Genomic DNA, 27,706 nt, shown 5'->3' on the forward strand with positions numbered 1-27,706 from the left:
TACGATTATATTATTATTATTATTATTACATAGAGGTCGGTTTACAGACGAACAGCGTTGCGTATTACTCATATTATAATGCCACGTCGTGTAGTTTTTCACGAAAAAATGTGACAGAGACGCATATTGCCATGTCCTCATAATACACCACTTATACGCATACTCACGCTCGCAGTGTACAATATAATATAATATTTTATAAATCTACCAGTATCATATTATACACTACGATTTTGTCAACGATGTCTAAAGAAGGTTTTTGTTAACCTTAATTTTGCCAAGCGGATCGTTTCGTGTTATTTTTATTAAGAAATAATATCACGGAATAGATGAAATTCATCTATTTCATACTGTCTGAAAGTCGAAAGTCACAGGTATTCTGTACTTACCACTTAATCGGTACCTGTCACGGACTTATATGATCTTGTCCGTGGTACCTATAAAACCACTGTATTAGTTGTAATATGCCATACGTTTAATTAAACCTAAATAGGGTCCTCAAGTGCACGTGATTGAGCAAAAAATATGGTTTCAACAATACAAACAGAATGAGGCTTTTCCAATCACTCACTCACAATTCATATAATTTTATTTATGGTATCGATTCAAAACAATTAGAAATTATATGTAATTTAGTATAAATAGTTGTATGTGATATATAGTATAGCTGTATTATTTCATTCTTGTGATTGCATCCTTTCTGCTTTTTCAGAAATGTTTGTTCATTATATATTTTATTAGATAAATCTCTTTCCGTTAACTTAAATTCGTAAATCTAATTAATCTAATCTATTTAATTAAATCTATTACTGTCTTTGCCCATGTTTCTAGTAGTAGCCGACTTTTTATAAATTTAATTTTAATTAAACTATGTTTGCCCTATTTTGACCTATTTTACAAGACAAAATCTAAGGCTTAAGTTTTAACAATACCAATTACCAAGACATTAATATAATTTTGATAACGAAACAAAAATATATGAACAACTCAACGATAACCAGTCGTGACTCATAGTTTATACTAAAAGTAAAGTACTAAAGTGTTATTAAGCATTAGTCAATGACATCGTAGTTAATACCGAAGAGTATGCATAAAATATAAAATTAGTCTTTACCTCCACTTATTAATGCATTATAATAATTAATAAGTATTATAAATTTACAATTAACAAATTATAAAATTAAAATAACGGACATCGGTAATTATATTATTATCGTATTTATTGTCTGTAGACTATAAAACATAATTATTAAGATAAAGTAAAATTTCTAAAGCCGTACTTGCGATGGTGTAAGGCTAACCAGTAACCTCCAATATTAAAAAAAAAAAACAAATAAACGCAACGGTTTTTACGTTAAAAGTCTTAAAAAATTGAAATAGTTTAAGCAATAGGTAAATAATACAAAACTTTAAATCATTAATATACCAAAACTTAACCTAACCATGTTGGTGGTTAGATTAACTTATTAGGTAGTCATTAGTTCTACACTAATAACTGATTAGTAGTTTATTTGCATCTAAAACAGTATTAATATTTAATAATGTTAAAATTATAAAAGATAATTGTTTTAAATCTAATACTTTAAATATTTTGTTATGATATAATTTATGACGTATACGGTATATCTATAATGCACTATTATAATATAGTACACAACAATTTTATTATTATAATAGATTGAACAAAAATATTTAATTAATAATATTACGACGAGAAAAGAGTCAATTAAAAATGTATCAACTAAATACATTTGTGGTTTGCCTGGTTTTAAGCTGCGTTTCTGAATTGCGGACAAAGTGACAAAAACCATGAGAGTTTCGGACGAAATCTAAAAAGGTAACATACTAATTGCGAACAAATGTCCAATTATTTTTTATACAACGATTGTAGACGTTGGGAAATTACTGTTTGATATTAACGATATATATATATACCTACTTATATAATATTATAATATAAATGACGATTGACATTATTGGTTATTGGACTAATTATTATTATACTAATAATTTAAAACGAGCAAAAAAACAGTCAAAAAGGTGGCATTTATTAGCAAACAAATTTTGCAATATTCAAGTGGTGAAATCAGTAGAATATCATTTATAAAGGTTGTTTCAAAAAAATTTTTTTAACAAAATTAAAACTAAATATAATATAATATAATATAATATTATATTATATAATAACTTTAAATAATTTAACAAAATTTTAAAAAGAATGATTGCTCTTTTGCTAGACACATATTTTTAACCTCACCTACCAATTTCTTGGTAGCTTGTCCTAAGTCTTGAAAAATGGAAATATTTGTGTCCGCAATTCAAGTGGTTTTTAATTTTAAAAAAGGCTCTGTACGCAATTAGTATTATGACAACGAAACTCCTGTCCGCAATTGTTTATGTTATAATATTGACTTGAATAATTCGTCCGCAATTAGTATGTGTCCGTTTTAAGTTTCACCATTGTATACCGTGTAATGATCTTAGGTACTTTTTACCACACTTCACACATTTTTTGCACATTTGGATATGAGTATTTTTTATAAATGAAGAAATGAACAGATATTGTTGAATAAATATGAAATCATTTTACTAATACAATGTATACTATATTTTAATACTTTGTAAAACTTGTGGACAGAATGAAATAACTCTGCTCGAGTAATTAACTAATTAAAATACTGAGATCCCGACTTATGTATCAAACGACAATGTAAGGACGTGGCCCAACAATTTGTATCTAAGCTCTAAAAATTAAAATGTTATACTGGGAATAAACTTTGAAAAGTGCTGATGTTAAGACACTGCCCAATGACTTTACCAAGTCTGGTAATCTGGGGTGTTAGACTAATTCTAACTCTAATTGAACATATTTTATACAGCATAACGAGACCTGTATAATAATATATACCGAGTCTCGACTGTACGGATACACAGTTAAGATTTAGGGTGGTGAACTAAACAAGTCAAAAATATGTTGTTGTTTTTCCATATTATCATCTAGGCAATAATATAATACTGAATTTATATTGTAAAGAGGGGTGGTAGGTATATAATATAACACTGTTACAACACATTGGTAATAATGATAAATAATAGAAAAATATAGTGACGTATGGTAAAGCAGCAATGTCGGTTTGCTTTTGCTGTATCAATTGTCAAACTGAAATTCGAATTTAATATAAAGGTTATAATATCAGGTCGCGGCCCAAACGACTCGACAGAATGGAATACTAGGAATTTCATGTAGAGTATCGGGAACTGTATTAAACTGTTTCGGCTACTCAATAATCGATAAACAGTAGAGACATAGGAGGTGAATGTCAAAAAAAGTAAAATATATGTCTACAATATTTTCAGTATTTATGACAAATATGAAATAATACTTAGAACCGCTGAAGTAGGTTTTAAACTCGTGATTTTGCTCGTTGTTGGCGATTTCTAAGAATATTGTTGCACGGTTTCGGACAACGTCTACATATTTTGCTTATACCATCTAAAATTCCAAATAGTCATTTAGGTAATAAACATTTTCTGTATAGTGATTGAGATAATTGAGTGGCCGATGTTCAGCTGTTCAGCAACAACATATGGGTAATAAAATAATGAATGTATTTAACTGTAACACATTATAGTAAAGCAACACTGTCGGTTTATAACATCCAGACCTTATTTTTTTTTTTTTTTTTAATAGGTACAATATGTTATCCTTCAACCAGAATTTAATTTCAGAGTAATTATTCTGACGTATTATAAAATTATTATTATTATAGTATCTCTTGATTATAATTTCTATGTTTGTACATTGTATTTATTGAAAACTTACCTTTAGAAAAATTATGTAGTTTATTTTTCAAATGTAAATATTAAAACATTTTACATTATAGTTAAATATAGTGGATTTAAGATTGTGCCTTGAATAATAACAAGCTACACAAGGAAAATAAAATAAACAGCTATACAGCCATATAGGTTATTTTATATTTTTATAATATGGGTACTTCGTACATAAAAATGACCAATATACATCATAATATTTCCTCAGAACTAATACTTATTTTTATATTTTACGAATTTTAATTATTTGTCTTTATTATATTTGTAAACGTGTTTAATTTTCAGAATTATTTATAGTCTGCACTTTAACCAGAAATCACTTATATTATTTACCTTCACCGGGCAATAGCGGGAAGCCGAGTGAGCTGAAACTGGGTGCACCACAAGTTAGGTGTTATTACTGTACAGTAAAATAGTAAATTAAAAAAAAATATATTTAATTTCAAACTACTGATATTAAATTAATAATTTTAATAATTATACACTATTCATACAGTATATAATATAATATAATAAAAAGAAACTAATAATAAATATTAGTGAATAATAATTCACTATAATGTGTAATTATAGATTACACTATTATAAGTATATTTATACCAATATTTATAATATAAACATTGTATTGTATATTAAATATTTACTTTTAGACGTGGGAAAAGCGATCCGATAATGGCAATTCGGTGTGATTTTATAAATTATTTAGATCATACGATTTTATTTTTCCATTTAAAATTAAATGTTAATAAAAAAAAAAAGTATTTTTGTGTCTTATGTCTGATTGTATTAACTATTAACGTATTTACGCACCTAATACCTATATAATATTGTGCGTTCAAATACTTCAAACAAACGAACGTGTTCTATAATATAAATATTTAGTCGTTAACCATTGTAGAATTTAAAGGCTTTTCTTTCGTCTGCGATAGTACACCCGCTCGCAATCGATTGTATAATCAATTTTATTATAACGATATAATAATAATTGTCGAATGCGTTACTCAATATAAACGTGGGATGGGAATAAACGTTGAACACTCAAACCTTAGTCAGTAACGTGACACTCGACAATTAATTCTACGCCATAACAATTATTGTCCGACATTTATCGGTAATATCTGCCATCGTTATTCGTCGTTATTATCTTCGGACGTATCACGTATGGTATAACGCAAGTGAATGTTAATACCTAAAGTTAAAAAAAAAAATAAAAAATGTTTTAGTAGTAGTGGTGTACCTAGTCGTAGAGACTATTCATTTGTCCTAGGCCTCGGATGCTTTTTAGGGCCCTATGTCTCACAGTATGGTACATAATATGAAATACAAAATGCATTATACCTATGCGGTTGTATTAAAAAAATATATCGTACAGTACCTATTTATAATTTTATAAGGCGAAAAGTATTCGTATTGATTAATTGGCGTTATAGAGCGGGGGATTGTGGGAGGATTAGCTCCACTGGTTAAATCTATGCTTATCCAAATTATTCTCGTATAACATGTACAATATTAATGTGGTTTTAAACTGCTCCATATGGCTGTGCACAATTAAAATACACAGTTAATTACTGGACAATTATTAAAAACTCTTGGTTTTTGCTTTATAGTTTCTACTTTTTGTTTATACGTATTTATAGTTATACTAATATTGTTATTAGGACATTAGGTATTCAATATAGAAACGGTCAATCTCTAATCTCTATTACCAGGAGTGTATTGGGGCATGTATAGTAGTATAATATTCGTAATAATATTTATAAGTAAAATATATAGTCAAGAAACACTACAAATTGTGTAATTTTAAAGCTTTACTTTTTTCAAATTTGTATGTTTATTGTTCATATTGTTATTAACATTTAAACTATAATAATACAACTTAAATGTAGGAATGAAATTATTAGAGAGTAGAGACTCAAAAGAGTTTACATATTATATTAAACCTTTTGGCTTTCAAGTATAAAACTAAAGAAAATCGAGAGTATAATATAAGTAATAAAAATATTGGGAATTTATAATCGTATGGTTTTGATTCAAAACTTTTGAATAAATTATGGATTCAGTGTTTACATGTACATTGATATTTTTTATGATTTACAACAAAATTGTTAAGATTTGAGTCTATTATTACCTCATTTTGTTTTGTGTTTAAATCGACGGAATCAGGTAGTACTAACTATTAAGACTAAGCACATTAATATGTACCAAGAAGTATTAAATTTAATTAAATAATATAAAATATACTTAGGTCAATACCGGTTATCTATAAAAATACCAACTTCCATCAACGTGTATTGGTGTATATAATATGTCAAACTCAAACTGATAGGTAATGAATAACGATTATATATTTTACTATTTTAGAAATGTACTGTATAGATGTATAATCTTTTATTTTATATGCAATATACTTTATACTGTATTATAGTACATTTCCATGACTAGTGTGCTTGACCAATATTTTATAATGATGTATGGTTAGTTAGGTACCACCTACTGGCTACTTCACAATGATATGTTCTTCACAACATATCCTTGAACAATTATTGGTATCTAAATCAGTTATTCAGTTACCTACCTGAATGGTTAGCTGTCTTCTCAATGATTGTCATTAAATGTGACACAAGTGACAAGTTAAAGAAACGACCAAGACCGATATACTCTAGAATTCGTAAATACACTTGAGTAGGTACTTGACAAAATGAAAAATTTACTAGTCGTTAGAACGTTTTGTACACAAATCTGAAGTTACGTGCATATTTTATAATTGAACTACAACAATACATTTTAGAAAGATTACTTTAAATTCCTACCCTTAATTCAGTACACAACTACCCTGCGTTTCGGCAGTTACCAAATCATTGTATTATTATTAGTAACCTACGTTATTTGTCGATTTTACTGTTCTGTATAAGCCATAGATAGAACACTATAAATACTAACATTTTTACTTCTAAGTTACAAAAGAAAAAAATTATAAAATTATAAATATAAATAAGTATGTAATAACACTAATAACTAATAAGTTTTGAAATATGCATGTGCATAGTAAATATAAAAATATACTGCAAGCTCTAAATGTGAATGAAATTAACATTAATATAATTACAATAAAACGATGATTTTGGTAAGTTGTACCTACATTAAATAAAGGTGGTCTATTTTTAGTTTACAAGAATTATAAAATTTTTAATTCATTAGGTAATCAAAAACCGTATTAACTAAAATAACCAAAAAATGCACAAAATTAAAAGTATTTTCCATTTATACTATTCAGTATTCCATTATTCCAAGTGTCACTGAGTATTAGTTATATTCAATTTTGTATAGTTATAATTAACATCTATTTTATCATAAAAAAAAATTACAAAATTCATGGAATTAAACGAAGGGACATTTTATGCTACCCAGGCAACAATATCTCGATTTCTCAGTCAGTCGGAAATCGGAATGCTCCTAGTATATTTTAATTTATTTAATATTTTAATATTCACTGATCAAAGAGTAGTAAAAAGTATCTTTATTTATGTTAATATTATTTATTATTCTCTGAGAACTGAAATTTATTATAAATTATAATTTTCATACCTTCGTCACACAATAAATTTAATTATTTGTTTACCTACTTTATTATTCTGTCGTCTGTGCCTTCACGAAGATAACATTTTTATCAGCTTATGATAACTGAGCTCAACGATAGTAGGTAATAATGATAATATTATAGAAATATTCTTAAGGTCATATTACTCATATTAATTATTGTTTATGTATTAATGTATGATGTAATTTTCTTATTCACAATCTCACTAATCTCTCTTAGTCTCGTTTCATTGGAAAAAGTTATATTGATATATTATTGTATGTATTAAATTATTTTATATGATGTGCGAATATTATTACAGCTCATATAACTTATGACCAAATATGGTCTTTTTACATCTATAATATTATCTTTTAAATCTAGAAATATATATTTGAACATTGGATGAACAATTACAATGTTTGTGATGGTAATTTTGTAGGAAAAATATTTTACAAAATAAATATTTTTTAGCTCTAGGTTAAATGTTAATAGTAGTAAAAACTAAAAACTAAACGGTAGACTTGATTTAATATAAGTGTTTAACTAAAATAATAAGTACTTAACAATTTATCAATTACCTTCCTCTTTTTCATTTTTTGATTAGTTGGACAAATAAATTAGTAAAATTGTATCTATAAGATATTTAAGCTTTTTATTTAATGTTGCATATTAATATATTATTATATTCTTTAAAAGTTAGATTTTAATTTATCATTAAATAGGTATAAAAAAATGTAGGTCACAGTTACTGTTATTCTTATCAGCATAATTTAGATACCATCTATTATATTTTAACATAATAACAATTGCTTATGATGATTGTTACATTGATTTTATTAGCTTATATATTTTGAATAATATATTATTAATGTATTATTAAGAGTAAAATTTTGCATTTAAGCCTAATGAATAATGACTAATGAGTGATATTAATGAAGTTTTCTTTTTCAGCCAAACCAGTTGATCAATTAATTCATCAATATAAATATATATCATCCATTACAATAAATTGGAAACCAATTGCTTCTTTACTGAAGTAATGACAAATATTTAATTCAATCAACTGCTTAAGAAAAACTGTACAATGTTATAATAAGTAATAATAAAATACTTTTTTACATTATAATTTAAATAGGTGTTATAAATATAAAATCTTTAAAATCTTTTTTAAACTTTTATTAAAAATAATGTAAACCAAAAGGTTATTTTTATGAACTTTATGTTTATTAAATTTTGTGTTAACATTCTATTTTTTTGATTCCACACATAATGGTTAGAAATTCACAACTTGTGTTTATAAAGTAAAAGACTAACTTAATGCTTCAAATTCAAAATAAATAAGTAATTTCGATGCTAACTAGGAAAGTAATTTTAAAATAAATTCAATCAGTAAATCATATAATTTTCTTGATTTTTTTTTATCATTTATTAAATAAATTAACTTTTTTTTTACAAAAAATGTTTAGTAAAAAACAAAATGTTAACATACATTTTTGAATTCAACTACAGAATAATACATTAGTCATTTTAATATATTTAATATACTTTATCTACACTTTATCACTATACATTTAAAACTAGTCAAATTAGGACGTATGGTAATCCTAAATTAATAAGTAAAACCTATATTCAAATGCAGATTTTTGTACACCTCATTAAGGAATATCTGAATTTGAAATATTGTTGCTTCATGAATCATGATGTATAGATTTTTGTTTTGCATATTTTAGCATATTTGAAAACTTATTAACCGCATATTTTTGGATTTTTGTATAAAATTTCATATTTTACAATATATAGTTAAAATTACATTGTACTTATGATAGCTATTTGATAGATATTTGATAAATAGATTAATTTATTTTTAATTTTAAAGGGTTTCTAAGTACAAAAGTACAATTTGAGATAATCAAAGATGTTTGAGTTAAAAAACTTGAAATTAATATTTATTACTTCATATTGATACTCATCACATAACAATTTATTATAATACTTTTCAAGCACAATCTCATAAAAAAAAGTGTTATTCTAATTTTTTTTTTTAATTAGCTTTTTTGTATATTATTTATAATATTGTCTAATCTAATGTTTTTTTCTATAAACTATATATTCCACAAATGTATAATAAAAACAATTTTTTACTAATAAGTAATTGTAATTATTATGTTAATTATTACAATATAAAAAAAGGCAGTTATCATTAATAATATTGGGTATATATAAATAATAGAAATTAACTAAAATATAATTTATGTTCTTTTACCATATTATCAGGGCCGTTTATAGGCGTAGGCTACATAGGCACAAGCCTACGACGGCGAAATTTATAGATATTTATATAGAGGCATACAAGAAAAAATAAGAAAACAAGAGGCAGCAAATTTGATCTTTGCCTGCGTATAACAATTTGCTTGCACTAGCCCTGCATATTATATTATTAAAAATAAATTTATTTGAATATTACCTAAGTTTTATAATTAGCATTTATTATGAATAAAAACAAATCTTTGTTCAATTTATTTATTATTAGTATTTAAATATTGATAAGAATTTATGAATTTTTTTAATTAAATAATATAAAGTAAAAATGTGATTTCATTAGCTTATTTCTTACACAGTGCCCCAGTGTCTAGCGTTTTAACCTCGGTTTTAACTCTCTAAGATAGCACCAAGGTACATAATAATAAATATTTGTACTTTTATGATAAATATTTATTTATAAAACGTCTATCTATCAAATTAATATGTTATATCTATTGAATTAAAAATAGATAATATCTGTAAAAACATGTAATACTAGTTCAATATTTATTCTTTATTATAAATAATGGTTGTAGATTTCTAACATTTTTCTATTATATTAGAGTATACACTGTATGATAGATTACAGATTGATCAATTACTGAATTAATAAATATTTTTTTTTTTTAGTTTAAGGCGTAACAAATAAAAAGAAAGCGCAAGTACAATTTGAAGAATGACCAAAAGTGAATCATCATCTATGTTTAGATTATGTATTTTTCCAGTAACTTATTTTTAAAGTTGATAAGACTAAATTACTTAAAATTATTGTTTGTGATAAGTATTTTAAACTTTTAAGTAATATTATGTTTATTCATTGTGCGTTATTTGTTTATTACATGTTTAATAGAATTAATAATATATAAACTATATATATATATATATATGATGTACATGAAAAAATATTAATTATAAAATAAAATTATTTATAATATTTAAATATAATAAGATATGATATTTTTTTTATTCCTTATTTAATTTATATCATAGTGTTAATCAAAACGATACACTAATAACATTAAATAACTATAAATTCAACTTATTGAATATTTTTAAATTGTAAGAACCTGAATTACAAAAATATATTGAAATAATACTTTTCTAAATAATTATACTGTAATTTTATAAATAAATTTAGTTATTCTCTCAAAATTACTAAATAAAAATTGCTAAATAATAAAACCCATGTTTATATGTAATATTTTGAATTTTGTATTATTTATATAGAGTTTGATTTTTGTTCATTGATTAAGTAATCATATTTATTAAGTGCTTATTAGCAAGTAAAATCTTAATTTTGCATCACTTAATGTTTTAATGAATAAAAAAGATAAGATAACAATAAATAGTGATTTCATGATACATAAATGTACACTATTGTAAGCTATTTTCAATGATATTTCTTATATTAAAAACTAAAAATAATTAACTAAATAAAAGCAGTAGCCATAGCTCATTGAAAAAATGTTACCATTTATTTAATAGTGATAACTAGTAATACTCATAGTAAAAACATTTAATGATATGATCTATGTAATTTTAGTTATTAAGAATATAATGTACTAAATTAGAATAGCAGGTAAGAATAATAGGTAGAGTTTTTTAATAGATTAATAGATTAATAATTATTGTTGGATATTAAAGTATAATTTGTATTGACTATAGATGCAAAAATTTTAATTTTTAAAATTTTTTAAGTTTTTACTTTGTTCCACATTTACTGTATGAAAATGTTGTGATGTTTAAAAGACATTTCACCTTTCACCCACAGGTGTTGTCTCCGTCTTACAAATGTACAATATATTAAAAACTGTTTCACATGGCCAAGGGTCACTCCGGCTATAGTTTAAGTTAAGCAACCAAATTTTCATACTAGAAAAAGGAGTTTTTGACCAGTGCAACATCGTTTTTATTATTTTAATATCAAAAATACAAAAAAAGTTATTCAAGTTTGAAATATAAAAAATAATGGCTTTTGAAATGATAAAACTTTTTTTGTAGTTCTGATATTGAAAAAATAAAAACAATATTGCATAGTCCAAAATCTCTTCTTTCTAGGGTGAAAATGTGGTTGCTTAACTTAAGACTACAGCCGGAGTGATCCTTGTCCACGTGATACAGTTTTTAATATGTTTTAAGTTTGTAGATTGTAGATTGTTTGTTAGATTGAGACTGCATGCGGGTAAAGTGTCTTCTTAAGTAGTTACAATGATATGGGATAGTGTTACATTGCTACGTTAATGCAGCGGTTCTCAAACTGTGGTACGCGAAAAACTACATGGTGGTACGCGTAAGGCCAAATGGTGGTAAAACGGAAAATTAAAAATAAATATTCGATTCTGATCTCATTGAAAATTTGTTATTTAATTCATATTTTATTTTAAAAAACTGATGAATAAAAACAATTATATTGTAGTATTTTATTGCCATATAACATATTATTTAAAATAAATGTATTTAACTAAAAAGTAAAGTATTTAATTGTACGATTTGGATCGTTCTATTTTTAGTCATTAGTGGTACGTGACTGATTAATAATACACCTAAGTGGTACGCAAAAAAAAAGTTTAAGAACCGCTGCGTTAATGTGTTGAAGGTTACACTTATCAAATTTCCTACTCAGCACAGTAAATGAACGAATAAATTTATCATTATTTTTTCCAAATTATATTAATAATAGGTTCTCTATACTTTGTTCAGAATAATAAAACTAGTAGACAACTGGTTAGTTCACAGGAGTGTGACTTCACTGCACAGTAGGCATACAAGTGGTTGACTAGATGAGGAGGAAGAACCCTCCCTCCCTCTAGTATCATTATTCGTTGTTAGACAATTTTACGGGTGAATATTTTTATTTAAAAACATTGATAAATTGTGGTTTGAATTTAGAAAAAAAATTTAAGGAATATATAGTTAAACCTAGATTTTTTAAAGCAAATTTTCATATTTCTTCAATTTTTGATTAATTGAATAACTGTTTTACAATTTCTTAAGTTTCTTTAAATCTTTAATGTATTTTCATTTTTTTGTTATTTACTTACCATCTATGAAGATAATTTATAAGTTTACAAAGCTACAATTTTATGTTTGTGGTTTCTAATTTTATGTTTAAGTTAGTTTTTTGTTAATAATCCACTACCACTCTTATGTATTGCTTATTATAAGTGAACTGCTCTCAAGTAATTACTCTAATGTCCGTCCATACTCTATACAGTCTAATGATGTATATAACTTTTTTATACGTAATAATTTCACCAAAAATTAACTGGATTTTATGAACATATATAGGAATTAGGAAGTATAATATGTATATAATGTGAAATTGTGCAATTAAAATGATGTTAATAAATAAAATACATATGTGATAAATAATAATAATAATAATATATAATATATGATTTTTTATATTATTAAAATAATAATAATATGTCATATTATTATTGCATTGCATGTTGTCAACTTGCTTCCGTAGTTCTATGTAACATTTGACAGCTTTTTCTAAAGTAAAACTGAATTTTCTTTACAGTCATTCCTTTAGTCAGTACCTATATTATCTTCTTCCTTAAATTCTCACGATGGTGCCGAATGCGACTTAAGGAGTATTTCACTACATAGTCACCATTGTTTTATTTATCACCTGGCACCATGTTATATGTTTTATACCAATGACTCTTAACGTTTTATTGATTTGATTTGTAGATCACGGACCCCTGATGAAAATTTTTTAAATATTCTATGAACCTATATAGGAATTGGGAACTTATGTATTTTTTCGAATACCTTTTTTTACATCTCATGTTATCATAACCAGAATTATAATAATATATAATTATTATAATATTACAATTTACAATATTAGAAATTGCATAAGTAGACACTTGACATAACAAAACATACACATTTATATTTGTATCTTGTCATGTATTGACGAATGTTATGTGTTAAGGATGCCGCTGACCCCAGACATGGGTATCGCGGATCTCAGGTTAAGAATTGCTATTCTATGCTTCTATATTTCTATAAAGAGAGCGAAGAAACTGAGGCAAGTTGACTACCCTACTATCTTAGGTCTTTAAGGTTTTAACAATTATCATTCTACAAATAATTGGTAAATAAACAAGTTCTGTTTTTAACATCTTGCAGTAAATCTAAATTAAACCTTATAATATAATTCTATTTAAATTTTAAATAATAAAGTAATACAGTTTTTTTTTATTTAGTATTTTGGAGTACTATATAGCAACCGTATTGTTTAGAGTTGTCTCAACATAATTTATTGTAATACCAATTGATTAAGCCAATAAATAAATCAATGGTTCTTAATCGGTGTTCAGTGGAATTATAATAACTGTTCCCTCAACATTTAAAAATTTTCAATCTTTTTTTAATTATCTAAAATTTTTATTTTTTAGTGACTAATATGTAGGCATATCAAGTGTATTGCGGTATATATTCGTTGTTTAATATATTATAAATTTTAAAAATGTAATAAATACCATTGATTAAATATGCATGATATACATTGATATACATTGATGTATATTTAATCAATGATAATACTGTTTTATTTTACGGCTTTTTCCACAAAATTTTTATAAAATGTTATGTGTTCCGTCACTAAAAAAGGTTAAGAACTATTGAAATAAATAAATGACAATACTACGAGTAGGTACCTACATGTATTATAACTTAATTATATTTTTTTATAGATACCTAATAATTGTTATTGATATAATTTATATAATACTCATATTCCTTAAATCTTGATGTTTTTTAGAATAACTATTACCTAAATAAGTATTTAAATGTCTCAATGCATCATTTTTAAAATTGAGAACATAATATAGACAGACACAGGTACCTATATAGTAAGTATAGTACTATATAGTATACAGCCATATAGGACATAGGTAACTATATAAATATTATTACTGTCTACTTATCTTAACTTCGTCATCTCAACATGTAATCTTTTTGATAAACGGGTGCGAACATAGTTTTTTTAATAACAGTATAGGTAGTGATTTAGTCTACATTTTATAATTAATCAAATGAAATATATAAATATGATATTTTCTATAAAATTCATTATAGTTTAAAAATTTAAATAATTTAAATATATTTATTTTTATTTTTATTTTTTTATGATAAATAAATGACAATTCTGAAGATGTTAAATTGTATACCTACTATTTAAATGCAAAAATTCTTCATAGTCTATATTGTAACATAATAAATAATATTGAATGTTTAAAAATTATTAATAATTAAAACACTGTGTAATGTGCATAGAGACTTAACCTATATAAATTAAATGATTACAATAAGTAATCTTGAAATAAATAATATAAATAAAAATATAATTTAGTTTAGTGAACTTTTTCATTCTTCTTCGGACTCCTCTTCCTCTTCTGATTCGTCTTCTTCCTCAGATGATTCTTGTCCTTCTGCTTGAGCAGCATCTAGATGCTCGGTATCATGATCGTCTTCACCACTTTCACCATTTTCTTCAACTATCTCGTGTATTTCAACCTTTGTATTAGTATCATCATCATCGTTTTCAGACACAACAGAGGTACTACTTGTTATGGTAGTAGTTTGTTTGATTGTTCGTTGAAATACTGCTGTAGTTTTAACTCCACCTTCATCTTCGTTAATTATTTCAGTGGAGGTGGTTATGGTTGACGATTGTGCAATCGCAGCAGCATTAGTTTCTTGAGATTCTGAGCTTATATCTCCAATTTTCTCATACAAATCTGTCTGTTGTTCAGATTGATCAATTTCTTCTTCTGTTTCTTTGACTACTTGTTGAGTTTCTTCGGTTTCTTCAACATTTTTTTCTAATGCTGATCGAGCTGCTTCTTCTTCTGCCGCTACTCGAGCTGCTTCTTCTTCAGCTGCTACTCGAGCTGCTTCTTCTTCAGCCGCTACTCGAGCCGCTGCTTCTTCAGCTGCTATTCTAGCTGCTTCTTCTTCAGCTGCTAATCTAGCCGCTTCTTCTTCAGCTGCTAGTCTAGCCGCTTCTTCTTCCACTGCTATTCTAGCCGCTTCTTCTTCAGCTGCTAGTCTAGCCGCTTCTTCTTCAGCTGCTAGTCTAGCTGCTTCTTCTTCAGCCGCTATTCTAGCTGCTTCTTTTTCAGCTGCTACTCGAGCTGCTTCTTCTTCAGCCGCTACTCGAGCTGCTTCTTCTTCAGCCGCTACTCGAGCTGCTTCTTCTTCAACCGCTACTCTAGCTGCGTCTTCTTCAGCGGCCAATCGAGCTGCTTCTTCTTTAGCTACTTTCTCTTCAGCTAGTATCCGTGTGGTTTCTTTTTCAGCTGCTGATTGAGCTGCTTCCTTTTCGGCTGCTAAATTCTTGTTAGGCGTGGACTCATTCTTGTTAAAATTATATTTGTTATCATCTCCAAAGTTTTTTCCCCGATAGTTATTCCCTGATGTGTCCGTGTTATTTACTTTAACTGTTGGATTTGTTGAGGATGCCGCCACAGCTTCTCTTGTTTTATTGTAATAAGACAACATAGTGATATTGTCATCAACTTCTTTTGACAAATGTGGCCTTCTCCTAGGGTATGCTTTGCCACCAGCATATGAAACGCAAGCCAAGTGTCCTTTACCTTTGAAATTTTAAATGGGAAACCAAATAAGATATTATTAATATTGAATAATAATTAAAAATGATTACTATAAGTATTATATTATACCAATGTTATTATCGCGGCGATAAGAATCTGAGTCAGAAAGGATTTTTTCAATATAAGCATCAGATTCTATGCGTTGAGATACTGGTAATTCACTACCATATCCATTAGACACCGAGGATATTTTGGGCCTGATTGTAGGAGTGTATACTTGTTTAAGCAACCCAGCGGTTTGAGCTCTGATGTCTCTTGTAACATCATCAAAGTTCTAAAATTATCAAAATAATATTATTAATAATAAAATAAATCTTTATATTTAAAAAAAATAAATTTAATTAGTTCTCACTGTAGAACTTCTAGAGTTCAGATATTCATCAGTAGGGTCGTACGATGGATGAGATCTTGGACGATGTTCTATCCTATCTAAAACACCATGAATAGTAGCTGCGGATCTTCTGTGCATTGGTACGTAATGATGGTGATTATAAGGATAACCATTGTAAGGTAAAACATTTGGAGATGGTTTCCCGGTCGATAATGACGGTGTCAAAATAAATGGAGTAGGTGTAGTACTCGTCTGATAAACTTGATGCGCCTGATTAGTGATTATAATATTAATTAATTATTTGTTATATTATTATGTTTTTAAAGGTATGAATTGTTTTGATTTTTCATACAAGATGCATTAAAACTTATTAGAATATCATTGAGGTACCCAGATATTTTTATAAAACCAATAGGTACCTAATATTGGTATTCAATTAACAAATCTAGTTCAAAAGATCTTGTACCAAAATATAATTGTAAAAAAATATCTAGTAGATCTAACATCCAGGGTTAAATAACCAACAAATACTTAGAAAAAATATTCAAATAAAATGTAAAATTGGAAAATAACCTATTTATAATAATAATTGGATTACTATAGAGTGTGTTTATCAAATGACAATAATTTATTTTAAAGGTTATAAATAATAAAAATATATTTGTTTCTTTGTAAAATATTTAAATAGGTATATATTCTATTTTATATTAGTTAAATTATTTAAGTATGAAATACGTAAAACTTCACCATATTAAAAAGTGTTATAAAAACATTTATATGTATTCTTTTTATATTTTTAATTTTATTTATAATTAATTGATTCCAAAATAAGACAAAGCATATAAAAATATGATACACACTTTTCAACGCATTACTGGTATAGCTTGACTGAGAATGATAGTTTATCACGAATATGATTATAATACATTAGTCGATGGTTTCAATAACAGTACTTTTATTCTACATCTTTGATACAAGCTAATACTTAATAACAATTAATACCTAACAATAGAATTTACCTTTTATTTCGTTAGAAATTACCAATAAAAACGTTGAAAAGATTGTCAGCTTGAACTGAGTTTTGTTGTCATTTTGTCAACTGTCTAGTCCAGTACTGACAGTAGATACTATACAGTCATACTGACCATACTCTACCTAGAGTTTAGAGTTCTAGAGTCTAGACTCTAGTTAAACATAGATTTAAATAATAAAATATGATACCGATAATCAAATATGTTATATTGTTGTTCATTTTTGAACACTTTATACATTATTATATTAATTAAATTTATGAAAAATAAAAAATACATTATTATTTATAGGTACCTAATAAGTAATTTATTATTTATTATTTTTACTTGAACAATCATTAATAAATTAAATATTTTTTTTAATGTGATTAATCTTAACTTAAATTAGTATGTTATTCATATTAATTTTTCGTTATTATTTATAAATTATAAAAATATTACTTATACCTACTATTTTAAATAGGCTATTTTATTATTTTTTTTTAATTTGAAGTTTTATATTATATATGTACAAAATTTACATAATAATTTGTTGCCTATTCCACGAAATGAATAGACTTTGATTTATCATGAATTACATTCATAATATTTTATCTAAATATAATACAATAGTTAAAGTTATTTTTAATACTAATTATTAGCTATTTGGCATAAATTCTATAAAATAGAATAGGTTCAATAAGAACAAATTTAAAGTAGGTATTGTGTTACGGTTACTCCTTAAAATTACTTACATACATTTATTAATATTATATATTATACACGATTAAAAATATATATTCTAATGAATAATGATACTTTTATTATTAATATTACTTAGTACGTGTTCAATTGGCACAATATCAAATATGCTACAGTAATGCAGAATACAGAATCACATAAACCTTAACTTTTTCATCTACACACACGTTTTAAAATAACACTCCAGATTTGTGACTACAATGATCTATATATTATATCAGTAGTTCATGACGTATACGTATGTTGGTACTGATGAATTGTTTTTCATAATATTACAATTATAATATATTATACATATTATTCTTTGTTTTATTGCATTTGAATGTTTTATACCTAATGTTGATTGATTAGATAGGTATTTCAATGTTGTATACAATAAACTAAAAGAATAATATAATCATATGTATAATTAGGTACCTATTATGAAATATTCAAATATCCCATAAATACATGTACGTTATTTTGAAAAGCTATGCCGTACGGCGTACACACAAAAATTGTAATTTAGAAAATCGTATTCCTAGTTCTAAAATTAGCATCTGTCTAAATTATGATGTAAGTAGAATTTATTGAAATGCATTACACTTATGTTCTCACATTCCACAACTTATTATATTACATGTACAATATGCCAATTTATACATTATATATAATATACTAATTATAATAAGCACATAACATAATAATACACATATCAGTATGACAGTATATCACATAAAATATTTTATATTGTGCGATTATTTACCTAATCATTTTTTAATTTTCATAAAATATAAGTAAATCATTATATACTACCTACGTCTTATATAAAGCATATTACAGAAAATACATCTGAAACAATATACGATAAACTCAGTTCTTAGGATTGCTATTTTTTTAAATGAAAAGTTTATATGTTGAAAATTCAAACTACACCAGCGTTTCTCAACCTTTTTCTCTCGTCACACACTTAGGTATAATCTAAACCAATATTTAGCAGTGGCACACTTGTCACTGACTTGTATATGTATACATGTTTTTTTATAGTAGGCTTTCATCATATAAATTATTAATACCAAAGTAGTTGTATATCAGTATATTTCTAGCAAACAATTTAAAACGGTGTATTAATTTAGGATAGAAAAAAAAATTATTATTACATTTTAATTTTCAACCAATTACCTACATTTTACATAAACGTTTAATGATAATCCTGAAGTTTCGCGGTACACCTATAAAGATCTTAAGGCACATCAATGTGCATACCTGGTTTAAATAATAAATAAAAAACTGAAGGATAGGTGTATACTATACATTCTAAAATATGAATATTGAATAATTAACCATTAGTAATTATTATTTATAAAAAGTTAAAGATAAGAAGGCTGAAGGGGAGAGACAAAATTTTAAAGAACCTGCAGATAAAACCATTGACTACCTATTAAAAATATATTATAAGTAATTTTTAAAAACGAATTGGCTAATAAGATAATAGAAAAAGATCTTTATAGGATAACGGATGTATAATAATAAATAAGTAGACTGTAACTTGACACGTCATACGTCATATTCATAAAATCATAACACATTTGTTGGCTAAAATTCAAATAACTCGTCTATCAGTTAACAACAAAATTATTACCCATGGGCCATGTGACCATGTGGATTTAAAATATTTGGACCACAAACATAATTTATCATCATACGGCAGATGGTTTTTTCATATATATATATATATATATAGCGCATTTAAAAACGTTAAGTTAAAAAATAAAATATGAGCTTCCCTTCCGTCTCTTCTTTTGAGTTCATGTGAGTTAATCAATACCTATTACCTAAGTTAACTGTTGAAATTATAGGTGTATTTTTTACGGTATTCTTAAGGTACCTAGGTAATTGATCAAAATTAGAAAATAAATATCATTACGATATTTTGAAATTTTAACTTATGAATTATGATTATAAAGTATAATATATTTTATAGCTACTAGCTAGGTAGGTACCTATAGTATTATAAAAAGTTTACACAAGCTACCTATACCATTAAATCTCAATTCGTATCTACTCCTAAAGTACGTAAAACTTAATTTAAATTTCCGTGTAACACATAAAATATATTTCCCTGTTGAATCGAAGTAACAATATTAATATATTATATACCTAATACTCGTATTATGTTTTTTACACAAGTAATTGTGTCGTAGATAGGTATCTATTAACCAGATATAAAAGACAGAAATATAATACAGTACGAAGTACTATTGAGTCTTTTAACTTAAAGTTATAAATTTTATAACAAATTTACAAGTATAAATTTTATAGTGCAAAATATGTTTACTCTATTTAAGGTATATTTAGTGAATTATATGGATATTTATATCAATATAATATACATTTTTCAGTGTTGGAGTATTTCATAAAAATAGTTTGGTGTTAAAATGATACGTTATAAAAAGCTGTAATTGCATTTGAGTATCACGCATATTATAAATTTAGATCATTTTTGGTTTTAAAATTGAATTACATTTGAATATATTTACGATAGTGAGATAGTAATAAACTGATTCTGTATAGTTATCATTTATTTAAATTTGAAATTGAGAAATCGAGAAAAAATGTAGAAATAAAAACTAAAAATTGGATATTGTGATATGTTTTTTGTTGTTAATAATATTGAGGCTTTGAAATTATAATATAATATTTATATTTTATTATACCCAAGAGCGGGTAAACCTACTAGCATAAAAGTTATTAGTTACGTATAGGTATAAATTTATTTTTTATTAAAACAACCCCCTAATACCTAATTCTTTATTCACTGATAACTCGTATCATATTTTGAGTCGGTGTATATAATTAGACGGTTAATAATTACCTTATAGTAGGTAGGTGGCAAATCATAGCCATCGGACGAGTACAGTGGCTGCAATCAAGTATAAATAATATTCATTTGTAGGAGAAAAAAAAAGTTGAAAATAAAATAATATATTAAACACACGATGAGACATTTCTTTTCAATAAATAATATTTATTTTTAACAATAACAACAACAACGATAACGACAACATCGAAATAAATTATATAATATTATTATTATAAGTTTAAAAATTAATTCAGTAGTAGGTAGGTTATATTATTATGATCATAGCAGTAGTGTATGTATATAGTGGTTGTAACGTGTTTGTTATAATATTATGTGTGTTTCGTGTGTCGATATTAAGATATTAAACTAACTGCAGCTGCAGTTTAAAATATAAACTATATTAGATTCTATAATAATAATAATAATAATGTATGATACATTATGTATACCAGTTATATGAGTTATTAATTTAATATATATTATAAAATAATAATTTAAGTATCATTAAAAATGCGTGCGTGCGTGCGTTTTGCGTAAATATAATGTTATATCAAACCATAATTTTAAATATATAGGTATAATATATTATGGTTTCGATTAGTAACATCTATATAATAACATTATTGTAGTATAGGTATTAAAATAATATTCTCGGCTTCTCCAGTCGTCAAAATCTAACGGTCGTGTAAATCAGACGCGGTAAGAGTAGTGACGGTAGGTGGGAGTGCCTCCGGGCAAACGACCGCTGGTGGTGGTCGAGTAAGACGAGTGGTAACCTCCGGGACGGCCGTCGGACGAGGAACTCGTGCGGGTTACCTTCTCCGTTGAGTAGCTCGAGCCGGGGCGACCTGAGGACTCGATGCGTTGCTCGGTGTGGTATTCGTATTGCCGTCTCGTTTCGACCGGCGCCGGTGTGCTGTACGACGAGCTCACAGAGTATCTGCTGGGCGTCTATATACATATAAAACACAACGCGCACGTCACGCATTTCTTTATAGTGTCTTTTTTTTTTTTTTTAAACGATTGCTTCTAATAGTAGGTATGTCTATGTCTACGTGTGGTAAAAAATGCCGACATCCGTTTTGCATGGGTACAAGTGACGCGAGTCGTCGAGAGTCGAAAACAAAACGGTCTCTATAAAATATCCCTACACCACTAGCTCTATAGGTTAGATTACGTGCGATTATGTATAGTGTGTATATGCTATACATATATATATATATAGAGAGTATATTACCGACACCTTTTACCGAATTTTGTTTTAAATCTTTTTTAAATGTATACATATAGACACGCGAAAATCGTAAATATAAAATAATATTATGTTATTTTTTAATCAATCTCGCGGCGAACGGTATTCGTATTATATTATAAACATCGTTTGCGGCGGTCTGTCATCGTTTTTTGTTTATTAATATCGGTAAAACGTCGGCGGCAACGAGCTGAACAGTATCCGCCGGCGGGTGTGCCCCTCGTGCCCTTCGGTATCCACCCGGTGGCGGTTCAGGCGGCTCTTGGAAGGTATTGTTTCGGTTTCGTGCAAGTGTCGGCGAGCCAGCGCGCTCTTAATCAACGCTTTCGTTTCCGTCTCTACGTCCGTCTCGTTGCCGGCCCCGAGGAACTCCCGTTGCATTTGATTTTTGTCACCTTTTCTCCCGTACACTAGATAAGGCAACTGGACCTGACTGGGACGGGGGACATTGGGGACCTTGTGCCACGGGACGCGGACCGTGTTTCTGGTAAACGCGGCCGGTTTGGGTTGACCGTGCTCTTGGTGGCCGTGTTCTGGCTATAACACACACACACACATACACACACACACACACACACACCCACACACCCACACACACTGATAAGTATATATCTATGCCTCTATATATGTGTTTGTATTATTCAATATATGTAAAATACGGGAATTTGGTCGGTTTCCAATACATGGGTATATATTATATTTTATTTATTTGGGTAGGTATACCTATACGGACGTTCGTTACGACTAAAATGTGCGTGTGTATGTGTTAGTCACACAAACGACCGGTCTGATATTTTAGTGAGACTTCTAAATTACGATATTGATAATAAACACTCGATATTCATGTGCCATGGGTGTACAATATTATGAGCTTAACTTAAAAATAATTCGTGACACGTTTCGTAACTTAACTTATGTATTGTATAAATATCTGTATAATTTGTAGCACTTGTTAACTAAAGCTAGATATTAGGTACTAATATTTGACAAAATAATGTGTAACAACAAAACAAACTATACAATATAATATATACTATATTTAAGGCAGTAAAAAGTATGGAATATAATATAAGTATAAACACTGACTAATACTAAAATGTAATAATATTAAATGAACAACTAAAAGAAAAATTAGTTTTAAATTACCAGATACCCAAGATGATGGGCACTAATAATCACAATTTTATTATAACTATAATCGAAGTATATCAATGTGTAAAATCGTACGTATCCAGTCAATGCAGTCAAAGAATGTCCATTATTTATCGAATTATTTTAATATGTATGTATTACAATAACAAAGATAATAATTATTAATGTACAAGAGAAAATAAAGTTTGTGTAAAGTTTATTTTTAAATTGCATTTAAATAATTGCATTTACTAATGCATTAGATAAATTTTTTGTGTAAGAAAAAAGTTTAAAAGAATTTACAAATTTAAATTTAGATTTGAGTGTTAAACGTTATTAATAAATACGGAGCCCCAGAAATGGTCAAGTCGCCAAAAATTGGTACGCATAAATTATACACTTGAGAACATTCTATACAAAATTAAAAAAATAAACATAAAGTATAAAAATAAGTGTAAAATTAAAAACTATTGAAAAAATAAACCCATGATTCATGAAAACATTTTGATGATGTTTGGTGTTGGTAATAGTTAATGAGTAATACAATTGATTGAGTTTCAAAATAACTTATTTTATGACTTTTTACTAATTATTTAAATAGATATAATTTATAATGCAATATGGTCGTCATCGTTGTCGAACATACACAAACACACTTAGTATATAACTATTAGTATTTTCTTTCAATGTTGTTAGAACAATACTTCCACCACAGCCAATGGTGAAATGGTGAGTGGCATATTATACATGTCCCAGTAGTTTTTATTTTTTAAAATACAAATATATACATAATATACAATTTCATTTTTATTTCAATGCGGCTATTTTAAATTTTACCCCCCTCGCAAAGAATTCATAGTTTTTTTTTTATTAAGCCATTTCATGGCTGCACATTTTTTTTCATAGTTAACATACATTGTCTGTGATGGAGGTTTTTCACGAGGAATTTGGGAAGTATGTCTTTATATTTTGTTGTTAATGAAAGTTTCAAACGGTGCCGTCGTAAGGTTCAGATAGACCTCCGTGCCAAATATGTTCAGGCATTCCGAAACTTTTTAGTTTTCACACCACATTGATTTTTTTTTTTTAAATAAAATTATTTGTTGTCAAATAATCAAAAATAAGACATGAACGATAATATACGGGGTCGATTTTGACCATTAAAATAATGATGATTGGTGGTATAGATTCCAGGCATAACCCTTAAGACGGCACAGTTGTTGACTAAGTAGTCGGTAGGTGATTTTTGATAACGGTGATTTATCAATTAACGACAGCAAATCGCTTACAGTTACGACACAACTTAACTATTATCGAATTAATAGTAGGTAATTACAAATCAAAAAAAAAAAACTTACAGTGACTGAATAAGAACTGGCTGGTTTGTAGTACGCCGGTCTGCGGGAAGTGTAAAAGTCCGAAGAGTAAACCATATTTATTTTATTTAAGTGTATTTGACTGGTGGAGATAAACTTTTAAGATTGTGGATCGTGCGAACGGTTCAGCTATTTGTAAATGTCTGAAACCAAAGTATTGTTGTCACTAAAATGCTTTAAATAAAATAGCATTATATATAAGCATCCATATAGCTAAAGAGGGGATATGATCATCGAGTGGTGTGCACTCGGCGTCCACCGGCGCTGACTAATCGGCCAAAGCATGACGCCTGTAACACAGAATTTATTATTAGAACAGAATATGTAACAGCCACCGTTGTTTTCTAATGCGAATAAGAATAATATCAAGGACCAAGGAAATAAGCGAGAGTACATTGTATGTATATATATATATTTAGCAATTGTCATTTGGCAATGGCAATGATGGATCAATAATAATATCAACATAAACTTATTTATACGCATGCATATTAATATTATACAATCAGGGCCCTGGGGTCGTGGGGCCAGGACAAAATAATAATTTCTCGGTATTTTTTTGTTCATAAATATATATTTTGTAAAAGCGTTCTAATAAATTTTGTATCCTATCTATAGTAATTTGTGTGCTTACTTAGTGTAATTATAGTTAAGTTGATATAACATGTATTCATCTAAGTATAATTATTACATAAGTAACTTATAATAACAAATAGATACTAGTCCATGAACTTATAAATGTATAAAGTCATTTATTATTTATAGTTAAAAACTAATAAAATACTTCTATGGATATTTTATTAAATTTTTAACTAAATTTGTATTTTTAAAATTAAGATGAAAAATTAAAAAATATTAAAAACCCGAATTTCTCATCGAATAGTGTTGGTTCTTGTTGTTGACGAAAGCACATTCGTCTATCAAACCCCTATACCGAAATGAGAAATGAATAATTTTTCTTCTTATTATTATTTTTATGCACTTTCAATAATATATTTGATTTAATAGGTACGTATTTATTAAAGAATATCAAAGAAACGTAAAACATCAAAAATAAATATGGTTAGCTTTCAAGTACGTTAAATGTTAAATTCTAAGAAAAATGGTATTGGTGCTACGTTTGTATTTATATTACTCAACGTATGTAAAAAAAAGTAAATTCCATATTTTTATTTTCTCAGTAATTAATTTAATCGTTTAAAAATCTTTTTTACTATTTAGTTTGAATAAAACTTCATTTTACAATAAATAAGTCTTAAGTATTAATGTATGAAGAAGTTAGTCGTTTTTAGATGCAACATATAATTCTGCACAAAAAATTCATGAAATCAAAATCAAATTGTAAGGTACATTTTTGTATGAATTGAGCAACATTTAGATGTATACAATAAACTTGGGTCTAATGACGTCACGAATACATAGTTAAAATAATATTTTCTCAAAATTGTTCATAAAAATATTACTAACGATTTTAAAAAAAGGAATTAGTTTTTTGTATTCCATTATTATTAATAAATATTGATTATTGTGATATATTTAATTTTAATACTTTTATATAAACGTTTTTATTTATATGAACAAATAATAGATGCGTTATTTTTCTTGCAAAGGAGATTTTTTTAATTTTTCACAAAATTGCTCATGATAGTGGACCTTGTTTGTTGGACTCAAAAATTCATTTATGATACAAGACAAATCACAAATGTGTAAGTTAATCTACTTTAGGGTCTAGGTCCAGTCTTATATATAATACATATGTTGTAGTATATTGTAATTTACAACAGTGTATAAATAATAATTTTATTAGAATTCATTATTAAAACTTTTTGTACAATTTATATTTTATCATCTTTACTTAACAGTGCCCAGTGAAGAATATTTAATTTCCTAAACACCAAAATCATTGACTAACCTCCAAATTAATGATTATAATTTATAAATAAATCTGCTCAGTACAGCGAGGTTTCCATACTGTTGTTTTAAATGGTTAAGTGGAAGAACTAGGTCATCTCAATAATATTTATGTTGTTTGCATCGTATGGTGCGAATAAACAAAAAGTTATCTAAATATATAATTACCAAAATATGTTTATATTTAAGAGATATGTATGTCAAGTGTTAGTATAAATATCAATGGCAATTGTTGCAAACATTCGCGAAACCATAAAAAAGACAACCTTGAGCGAGATAAATAAGTTATTTTAATATCTATTATACGATATTCTTTAAATCGGAACGTTAGTCATTTATTATTTATAAAGAATTTATACTTATTTATAATTCTTAGATCACTTTAAAGTTTCAAAATTTAATGAACATCGAATAAAAAACAAATAAATACAATTGGAATATAAATTAGTAACAGCGATAATCGTATGTATAGTACAGGTACCATAATATCACAAAATAAAATGATCTACGATAATTTTGAATAATTAAGCTTATTTAGTGATAGGTACAAGGAATGTATACTATCTTATACTATTGATTATAGAACAGTAGATCTTCTAATCAATTCTATAACAATAGAGTTCTAGACGTAGAGTATTTTTTTTTATAATTTATTATTATTAGAAAAAATAGTAGGTAATAAATTATAAATAAAAATAAGTTGTTCATAATTCATATTATAATTGTTTAACCTTTTACGGAATA

The 27,706-nt window shown here is 26.7% G+C and overlaps 1 protein-coding gene and 1 long non-coding RNA gene across 2 annotated transcripts; one reads left to right on the forward strand and one right to left on the reverse strand.

Moving 5' to 3' along the window:
* Positions 1 to 7,105: 7,105 nt before the first annotated feature.
* On the forward strand, positions 7,106 to 10,665 carry LOC114121917 (uncharacterized). The gene is made up of 3 exons (XR_003592228.2): positions 7,106 to 7,841; positions 8,366 to 8,510; positions 10,346 to 10,665. It is a non-coding gene; the product is annotated as an uncharacterized LOC114121917 (long non-coding RNA).
* Positions 10,666 to 14,823: 4,158 nt separating this feature from the next.
* On the reverse strand, positions 14,824 to 25,320 carry LOC114121923 (uncharacterized protein CG45076-like). Its single transcript, XM_027984434.2, has 5 exons — positions 25,034 to 25,320; positions 21,305 to 21,352; positions 16,700 to 16,948; positions 16,417 to 16,621; positions 14,824 to 16,329 (listed from the first exon to the last, which is right to left on the reverse strand). Exons 1-5 carry the CDS (start codon positions 25,106 to 25,108, stop codon positions 15,098 to 15,100), a joined length of 1,809 nt encoding a protein of 602 aa, XP_027840235.2. The 5' UTR covers positions 25,109 to 25,320; the 3' UTR covers positions 14,824 to 15,097.
* Positions 25,321 to 27,706: the final 2,386 nt, after the last annotated feature.

This window comes from Aphis gossypii, chromosome X (assembly GCF_020184175.1).
Source record: "Aphis gossypii isolate Hap1 chromosome X, ASM2018417v2, whole genome shotgun sequence".
NCBI classification, from domain to species: Eukaryota; Metazoa; Arthropoda; class Insecta; order Hemiptera; family Aphididae; genus Aphis; species Aphis gossypii.

Bases quoted from the DNA above. Each gene is read 5' to 3' on its own strand.
- LOC114121923 (XM_027984434.2), bottom strand. From the start codon at position 25,108: ATGGTTTACTCTTCGGACTTTTACACTTCCCGCAGACCGGCGTACTAC. The intron at 16,622-16,699 runs GTGAGAACTAAT...TGATAATTTTAG, and splicing joins TGAACTCTAGAAGTTCTACA to AACTTTGATGATGTTACAAG. The intron at 16,330-16,416 runs GTATAATATAAT...AAAATTTCAAAG, and splicing joins TCGCCGCGATAATAACATTG to GTAAAGGACACTTGGCTTGC.